Source organism: Hippoglossus stenolepis, chromosome 22 (assembly GCF_022539355.2).
Source record: "Hippoglossus stenolepis isolate QCI-W04-F060 chromosome 22, HSTE1.2, whole genome shotgun sequence".
Classification (NCBI taxonomy): Eukaryota; Metazoa; Chordata; class Actinopteri; order Pleuronectiformes; family Pleuronectidae; genus Hippoglossus; species Hippoglossus stenolepis.
The window spans coordinates 2,074,435-2,084,066 of record NC_061504.1 but is presented as its reverse complement, the minus strand read 5'-3'; the positions used below and the strand labels follow the sequence as shown (position 1 = coordinate 2,084,066).

General features: G+C 38.4%; 2 protein-coding genes across 2 annotated transcripts in view; one reads left to right on the top strand and one right to left on the bottom strand.

The window, feature by feature from the left end:
- Positions 1-52: 52 nt before the first annotated feature.
- On the bottom strand, positions 53-1,613 carry kiss2 (kisspeptin 2). Its single transcript, XM_035147617.2, has 2 exons — positions 1,493-1,613; positions 53-306 (listed from the first exon to the last, which is right to left on the bottom strand). The coding sequence occupies exons 1-2, from the start codon at positions 1,602-1,604 to the stop codon at positions 53-55; spliced, it is 366 nt and encodes a 121-aa protein (XP_035003508.2). The 5' UTR covers positions 1,605-1,613.
- A 2,553-nt stretch (positions 1,614-4,166) lies between these two features.
- gys2 (glycogen synthase 2) overlaps positions 4,167-9,632 on the top strand; it is a 20,415-nt gene continuing 14,949 nt past the window's right edge. The window contains exons 1-2 of the mRNA XM_035147489.2: positions 4,167-4,415; positions 6,485-6,666. Of these exons, the coding sequence (XP_035003380.1) occupies positions 4,292-4,415; positions 6,485-6,666 (306 nt within the window). The 5' untranslated portion in view covers positions 4,167-4,291. The remainder of the gene's footprint in view (positions 4,416-6,484; positions 6,667-9,632) is intronic.

Genomic DNA, 9,632 nt, shown 5'->3' with positions numbered 1-9,632 from the left:
ATTCAGGGAAACATGATGTGATCTGAACACATATGGAAAAGACTCGTCTCTCTCAGGTGGGCACCTCCAGTTCTCGGGGGAACAGAGAACGGGGTAAGAATTTATTTGTCCGGGCTCTTTTAACGGCTCTCCTGTACATGTAGCGTTTCCCAAAGCGAAGGCTTAGCGGGTTGAAGTTGAATTTACTCCTGCGGTCGTTGCACAGCAGCTGCCTCTGCTCCTCGTTCTCCCTCAGGGAGAAACACAGGCTGGGCTCGTCCACCAGGTCGGCCTCAGTCCTCCTCTTGAGCGCAGAGAGGACAGATCCTGGGGAGACAGACAGAGACATCAGGCCACTGATGGAGGACACCAGTGAGTCATTGGGTGAAACTGTACTGTAATAAGCTTTGAGTGGTCATCGTGACTGGAAATCTTACAAATCATCTGTGATCTAAAATGTTTGTGTCATAGTAATAAAGCACTAATCAATTAAAATTAGTTGAACAGCATTATAACACATTATAACAGCTAGTCAGAGCTGAAACCTGATGCTGTTCCTGGTCTCTGTCTTCTCTCTCTTTTGGATTTAATGTTTTCACATAAAAAAAATAGCCAAACAAATTTATAAATACATATTTTTAATTGAACAACGAGTCATTCATTAATGAAATGCTTTATTACTATTTAAACTATCATTACTAAATGTTTATTAGGTGAAAAAGATCACAGATGAGCGGAGAACGGTGAAAATGTTCATAATTAAGGAAAATGTATAATTGATGTAGAAAAACTAATATCTCAGATCAAAGTGATTCACACACACATTCATATAGTGCATCTATGTGCAGCACTTTCTCCATCACACATCACTCACACACTGCTGGCACAGCCATCAGGATCAAATAGGAGTTCATGGAAACTTGGAGTGGGGGAGACTGAGATCGAACAGCCAACTTCAGTGGACGACCCACTCTTCTTCCTGAGCTACAGCCGCCCCAATATATACATCAGGTTGTTATTTTATAAGAACATTAATATATCTTTGCTATACCAGAATATACGAGACAGAACAGACCAGTAGTACAGCAGCAGTAATATGTACTACAGTATAGTACAGGAATGACTACTACATAGTAGGCATATGAGCAATTATATTATTTTATGTATTAAATTATTGTTTTATCATCATTATTGATACAAAATGTGTAAGCACAATGATATTGGTGTACTCCATTTATATAGTTAAATAAAAAAGTTGTTGATTTCAACTGTTTTCTATACTGTTTATGATTTTAATGTTTTAAAAATTTAAGTGAACAATGACATATGAAGAGGCCAAATCTTCCATTTCTGAGCTGAGGTGGACTGAAATAATATAAACGTATGATAAGAAGATACTTGAGTAAATGATGGACTATTATGTCCATTGTTGGAGCAAAATATAATATTTTCTTAATATATAGAAAAAATTGAATACAGAAAATGCTATAGTCAAACTTTTCTGGTGACTTACCTGTTGCTTGTGTCCTTTGTGCCGAGTCATACCCTGGCAGCGCTGCTCCCTCACTCCCTGCATCCTGACCGATGATCAGGCCGCACACCACAGCCAGAGCAACAAGTCTCATCTGTGAGCACAAGATTCAGATCCTCCCTCTGGGTGTGAATGTTCCTCCACTCAGAAGATACTAAGCCTTTTCCTCCATCCAGGCCTGTTTTATGTCTCCACCAGGTGACCTCGGCCTCCTCCTGCTCCCAGCCTATCACAGCCGCCTGCGTCTCTGTACTGTAAATTGCGGAGCTCTCCGACGTCCGTGGTGCTGAAATGCATCATTCATCACCTCTTCTCGGAAATGTTTGCTACCCAGATCATTCATTCAGCTGATATGTTGCTGTAGGAAAATGGAAAGGTGGTGAACACATTTAGATCAAATAACAGACAGGAACAGGACTGAAAGGGCTTGATGCGTAATTATGCAGACTGGGCTGTGGTTTGGCCAACAGGGTGGACTGGGTTGCTTCAGGAAAACTGTAGTGCAATTCTACTTTACCCAGCCAGGCAGTCATAAATGGTCGGTATTTATGTAACACTTTTCTAGTCCTGATGACCACTCAAAGCGCTTTACAGTACAGTTCTATTGCCATTCACCCATTCACACACACATTCATACATCTATGGGCAGCATTTTTTCTATGAGGAGCAATTCAGGGTTCAGTAGCTTGCCCAAGGGCACTTCAGCATGCAGATGAGGAAGACTGGGATCTAACCGCCAACCTTCTGGTGAGAAGACGACCACTCTACCCCCAGCCAGAGCAGCCATGATAGAGGTACTATTAGTTATGGATAAAAGCGTCAGCTAAATAATATGTAATGTAATGTAATATTACCTCCAGTATTAAGTAAAAGTACCCGTACCATAATGTAAAAACGTTACCCAAGTATCATAATAATAGTGGCCTCTGTAACTGATTGACAGGAGGCCCCACAAGGAAACCCACTGCTTTTTGAAAAGAGCTCACAAGTGAAAAAGAGGTGGTAACTACGGGTTTCGTATGTTGTATTTTAGAAAAAACTCATTTATTTGATTTAATGTAAAATTTGAGATTTATAAGTAACTAGTTACTATAGCAGAAAACAAATGGACTTAACTAAAGCGGGCAATCCCCGTTGAAATGTGATGTAATAGGAGAATAAAGTAGTATGAAATCGAAGTGCAGGAACCTCACAGGGCCTGATTAATGTAATTAGTTACTTTCCACCACTTCTGTTAAAACATCCACATGTGCATAACACCAGTGTGTTTCCATGCCGGCACAAAGTACACATGGCCATGTGTTTGCAGACCTGGGGGACGTACAGCTTTACTTCAAATTATTGTAAGAAAACAATACCACAGGGAAAGGGGGCTTTTAACTTTTTGATTACATTTCTCATAATGTAAAATACAAATAAACAAAATATAAATTGAATATAACAGGTTATTATACAGGTTATTATTAAAAATAAAAACATTAAATCTTTAGAAACTAACCGGTGGGACCTGTGTACCCCCAGCTAACATTACATATCTAAAATAAAAGATTGTCTCACCAGGTTTGAATAACTGTTTAACTCCATAGTCTTTGATTTTCATTTATTATTTGCTGATGCAGGTGTTGGGACATTGTTGCACAACAGTTTTGACAACCCTGAGCGATCAATGAGAGCGCAGTATGTACAGTGAAGGTAAACAAAACGTGCACATACCGTGTTGGTGAAACGTGCCCCCCCCTCCTCACTCTCTCTCCCTCACAGTCGGTTACTTGTCTAAATCTGTGTGTCAAATGTATATTATAATGCAGGTTATGTATAGTTTTATAACATAAATCATCAAAATCCACCCCGGGTCTTTTTAAGTGTGGTGTATTCAGTAATAACAAACAACACTCATGTATCTTTTAAAAGAAAGCTGAAGACTTAGCTGCTGCACAGTTTTTATCTTTATGTGTATTCCATCTTAACCTCAATTTCAACTGTTATTAAGTAGTGTTATTACAGGCTCTAATTTAATCTCACGTGTTTCTTACTGGGTTCAATTTCCATCTTATTTTCCAATGATTTTCTACAACACTTTATGTTCATTGTATGTCTTCATATCTTTCATGTACATTTATTGCTGTAATGCACATTGTGCTGCATTTGATGAAAGATGGTTTATAAATTAAGATTTAGAATTATTATTACTACTATTTATAATGATAATATTAGAATAATAATGAATGAGGGCAAAAGATACCACGAAATATAAAACTATAAATACAATTGAAGTATCCAACACTGCATGAGTGATGATTAGATTAATTAATGGATACACGCTACCACTTTCTTTAATTGGGGAGTACCTCACTCTATACCCAGCATTTCCCAATCCCTTTCTGTTCATCGCACACAACCCCACCTCACCTTTCACCCTGGTGTGTTTGTCTGTCTGTCTGTCTGTCTGTCTGTCTGTGTGTGTGTGTGTGTGTGTGTGTGTGTGTGTGTGTGTGTGTGTGTGTGTGTGTGTGTGTGTGTGTGTGTGTGTGTGTGTGTGTGTGTGTGTGTGTGTGTGTGTGTGTGTGTGTGTGTGTGTGTGTGTGTGTGTGTGTGTGTGGAGGGTCAGCCTCAGTAGGCGTGGTGGTGGAAGCTCTTGTCTTTCCTGCTGTGTCCTGGTGGACTGTCCCTGCCGAGCTCAGGACCTTGACTCGCAGGTCTGTATGCAGGGTTCCTCTTCAGACTGCCACAGATCTGCTTCACATTCCAGCTGCTCCCTGTTGTGCCTCCACAAGTTTCACGATGCCACTGTCTCGCTCCTTGTCCATGACGTCCCTGAGCGGGGTGCTGCCGTCCTGGGAGGAAGATGAGCTGCCCGTGGAGGACCTGCTGCTCTTTGAGGTGGCCTGGGAGGTCACCAACAAAGGTAAGTCTGACCCAATTGATGCATCCATGCAGTGAGAATGTGTTCATCTGCACTGAGCTGTCCAAAGCATTTCATGATACTTATTACACACAGCCTGTTTATTTCAAATGTTTAGAGTATCACCTTTATCTTGGAAGACAAATTAAGAGAAAACATGAACATGGAAGATTAACTGACAGGAAGTGATTCCATGCAGAGCATTTGAAAGTAAAACATCTTATCATTGATAATATTTTGTGTAAAACTGACTCTTTGCCCCTGGAAGAGCAAATATTGAAATCAGCTGAGAGTGGACTCAGTCTCCTCCCTGTGAGGAGTTAAACATTAAACTGCAGATAAGTAATGAAAGAGGAGCTGCTTTGACTGATGGATTCTAATATGTCTCGTCCATATAATCAAAGGCTCAAACATAGGGCATTTTATTAAATCTTAGAATGACAATGACTCATCCCCATAAATGCCATCTTTCTACAACAAATATCTGACATTGTGCAGAACAAACTGAAGTTTGCAAATGTGTGTGTATCCTACCGATAATTCATCACCGGCCTATTTAACCTTTTTTCAGCTTAATTGGAAGTAAATATTTTTATTTTTGGACATAAGAAACTGTAAAAATCTGTATTCAAAAAGACTCATTGTTAAATATTGCTACACATCTCGACAGTGGAGGGGTTACACATCACACAACACAGCCTGACCGTTGACCTGTCTGTTAGTCTACGTGACGGTCACTTTGACTAAATGTGACTCCATGTGAACCTCTCAGATTTTTTAAAATTTACAGAAGTAATAACTTATAAATATCACAATTGCAATATTCCTCTTTCCTGTGAATTATACTCGACAGCGACTGCACCTATGAAATCATTGTTTTACAGAGTCCATAGAGTTTAGTGTCTGGAAAGCAAATGTAGGGCTTCGTTGTTTCTAATGCATCACGTGGTCATGTTGTGGAACAGTTGAGGGGTTATGGTTCATTCTGCTGTTTTCCCTGCCCTCTCCTTTTATATAACCACCGCTCTCTGATGCAGTCTGGACGTCACTATGAGCTCAGAGACAGCCGCTGGTCTTTCATATCAATATTTGTCTTTTAGTTGCCAAGTCTGGTCAAAACACTTCCATGTGTTTTAGTGTGTTACAAAACTGAAGATTCTGACACATCATTCAGCAAACCACACAAAATACTGCAGTAAGAATCAGAGTGAATATTTACATTTTAAACATTGAATTTTGTTTGTCTAAAGGCCAAAACACCTAAAGCTGTCTTATATCCAGAGCATAGAAGTGACATGTGGACCTTCTAAATTGTTTGTTAAAGTTAGTTGCTGTAAATTTATGACAACATGCATTTTTTAATGTAAATTTAAATCAAATCATTTTTTTTACTACTACAAGGGATAATCAGCTGGTAATGATGGAAATGAAGGATAAAAAAGAGAAAATCTCTAATCGAACTGACAGATCAAAGGCATTCCAAATTTATCTGTTTCACTTTTTTCCCAAAATGAAATTCCCATCCTTGAAATAAATGTACTGTACTTCAGACCCCGTCATGCTCATGTTGAAAAAAATAATTATGTTATGGCCTTTAGAATTTTGGATTTTTTTAGTACATTTTTTTTTCGAAGACAAAACTGATCAAATTGATGAAAGAATTCAGACTACCTGAGGTATATTTAGTTGATCTGACACAGTTTAGAAAGACACACACCACCTGTTCACATAGGGATCTCACTGCTGACAATGTATATCAGAGCAAAAACCAAGACATGACTTTGATAGACAGGATTGTGTTGATGCACAGGTCACAAATCAGTTCTGCTGCATTGAAGGTTAATGTCAAAAGTTTAAGAAAGTCAAGGGGTCTGACTTCATTCTCAATGCATTGTAACGACATGTCAAGCAACTACAAAGTTCACTAAAGAATCATAACCAGTAAATCAGGTGACCTTTGACCCTTACTGGTACACTGAGATGGAACATTGGCATGAGCTTCATCTTTGTTCATGATATTATTATTAAAGGAAGAAAAGAGTGAAAGACGTGTGACTTGTGTGAACCTGCAGTTGGAGGAATCTACACAGTGATCCAGACCAAGGCAAAGATCACAGCGGATGAATGGGGGGAGAACTATTACATGATGGGGCCGTACTTCGAACAGAACTTCAAGACCCAGGTGGAGGCCTGTGAGCCGCCCAACCCCGCCATCAGGAAGGCCATGGATGCTCTCATCCAGAACGACTGCCAGGTATGTGTGTGTGTGTGTGTGTGTGTGTGTGTGTGTGTGTGTGTGTGTGTGTGTGTGTGTGTGTGTGTGTGTGTGTGTGTGTGTGTGTGTGTGTGTGTGTGTGTGTGTGTGTGTGTGTGTGTGTGTGTGTGTCTCTCAAGTGTCCTTGAGCAAATACCTGTATGCGAATTGTTTTTAATGAAAAAATTGGGCTGTAATATTAAAATAATTACTACTACTACTACTAATAATAATATTAGTAATAATAATAATCATTAGCTAATCATTTCAATTTTGTATCCTACTAATGTACAAAGGTTGTTGATTTACAATGATTTGTACAATTATAAGTTCATGTTTCATTAATACAAATACCACCATATAAAATTACATATATGGAGTATAAATATGAGCTGTTTATGTTGTTTTGAAAATATACTGTATGTTAATTGTTTAACTGTTATATTTACTTTATTTCCACCAACCCAACAATGTCACCGCTGACTGTGTAGTTTCCCTACGTGAGATCATATCACACAAGAGAACAGTGTGGTCTATCGCTACCCACAGATCATTAACCACTAGATGGCAGTCACACACCAGATACCTTTATAATCCACGGAAAGGACTGTGTGTGATCCAATATGTGCATCTGACACTTATGGGGCAGCTATGGTACATGGGCTAGATACTGAACCCCAATCTCCCTCAACTGGTTAGTGTGACTGGAGAAAAATGGAGAGAGGAGAGATGGGCGGAAAAAGAAGGACAAAAGAAAGTTAGGGGGTAGGGGGAAAGTATATTTAGCATTTTAGCAGCATTTAATAAAAATAATAACAATAATAATACATGATAATTGTTGAGTAGTGTAGTAGTGCAGATCTGGAAGTAACATAATACAGTATGAGTAGCAATGGCAATGTATGTGGTGCTTTCTGATAATATTGCCTAATGGAAGCATATATAAACTGGAGAGTTTCGGTCCCAGTAAAGAACCACGTAGAACTCCATGACTAACTTTTGTGTGCATGGAGGAGTCATTTTTAACATTAACAGATTTTAGAAGTAAATGGGAAGTTTTGTATAGAACAATAATTGGATAAAACGTCTGCGTCTGTAGTAGACTTTTTAATGAAGTTTAATTAAAGCAACCTTAAAAGCCTGTGGTATTTAGCTGGTTGGTGGAAATATTCAACCTTATTTATTATGGAACTTACTAGTCAAAGATTAAACTTCCTGAAAAAGTCTAGTTGGAACAGAATCTTTTATACAAGTGGTTAGGATGAGGAGATCAGCTCTGACCTATGACCATCTAAATATTAATCTGGTGCTACAGTTGGTTCTACGGTTTTCTGTTCTGGACAGGGTATTTGTGTAATTCATGGGAAGGGGGTGACATTTTTCTCTGATGGTTACAATATCATTGGTAAGGAAGCTCATGGAGTCCTTACTGCAAAGAAATAAAGGAATAGATGATTAAGTCGAGCTATGACAGTCTGGCTACAGAGGTGAAGAGGAACCTGGGGTTGTTCTTATTTTTTCTATTAATGATGAATAAAAGGAGGTTCTGGCATTTCATATTAAGTGTACGAGATGAGTCTGCTGTACTATTAACTTAATCATTAACTGGCATGGGAGTGAAACTGTCCTGTATTGTACCGACACATGGCTGTGCACTTGGTAACGGTGTTAGCTACTAGACAACTATAATAGGAGTCTATTTAGTTGAGAATTCTAAATTCAACTTAAAATGGTCTGACAAAAGGTGGTTTTGGTAAAACACTAACACAAATGTGATTACTTTGAGACTTTGATTTGTCAGCTTCTTTTTAAATGCAACCAATGGGGATTTTGTTGTCCTGTAGGATTTAGATCAGACAGTCTGTTCTACATGACCAGTCTTGAGATTTCTATCCTATGTTGCTGAAGACAGTGACCACTTGATTGAGATTTGATTTTGTCAACCTCTATTTAAAATTAACCATTGGTGACTCATCGTTGATCTTTAGAGTTGAGCCCAATTGTAATAACACCTCATTCAATAGGAAATAATGGCTGGTCTGGGATTTAATCATGCAACCTTTTGCAACCTAGAGTACAATAGCTCACAGGTAATGAGCTTAAAAATAACACCGTAAACAATGTTTGTGAGTATAAAGAATGAATCATTAGAATAACAAGGTGGCCACTAAATGCAAAATGGCGGGCTCCCTGTTGCGTTTTTCAAATTGCACCTCTAGACTTTTTTGCTTGTCTGGTCATGATACACCTGTGTATCGATTTTTGTGAAGATCGGTCAATGTGAACTCAGGGGCTGCGTTCCAGGGGGCGCTGTTGAGCCCTTTTGCCACGCCCATTTAAAATTACTCCAGAATACGTACATTTTCACCACTTTCTAATTTTCTGCAAACTTTGGTAACGATTGGAGCATGTTAAAGCTCTCAAAAAGCCAATTCATTTGCCTGAAAAATAATAATAATCCTCACAATTTTAATAGGGCCTCACTGTCTCACTGTCTCCCACTCTGTTCGGTGCTCGGGCCCTAATAATGTAATAATATAATACTATAATAACAAATATAACATATAATTATAATATATATAATATTTTATATAATTATATTATAATAATAGCATGGCCTGTCATTCTTTTATATTGGTGGTAGGAGCTAATAGTTGTCTCCTGATTCAAGTCTCGACGCTAAGCAAGACTTATTTATTTAAAGGAGTCTCTCTAGGTTTGTAAAGCGTAATTGAGAAAACATACAATAACACCTTCATTATTTTGTTGTTGTTTTGAAACCAGGTTATGATTCTATAGAGTGTGACTACTTTGACTAATATTTGTATAGTAAGAATCAGATAGCATGGCCTGTCATTCTTTCACATTGAGGAAAGTCGGCAAAATATAGTTTGCTGCTTCCGATCTATATGCTAAGCAATACTCTGTTAATTTGTAGAATTAACAAATTCGGACTGTTCATTGAA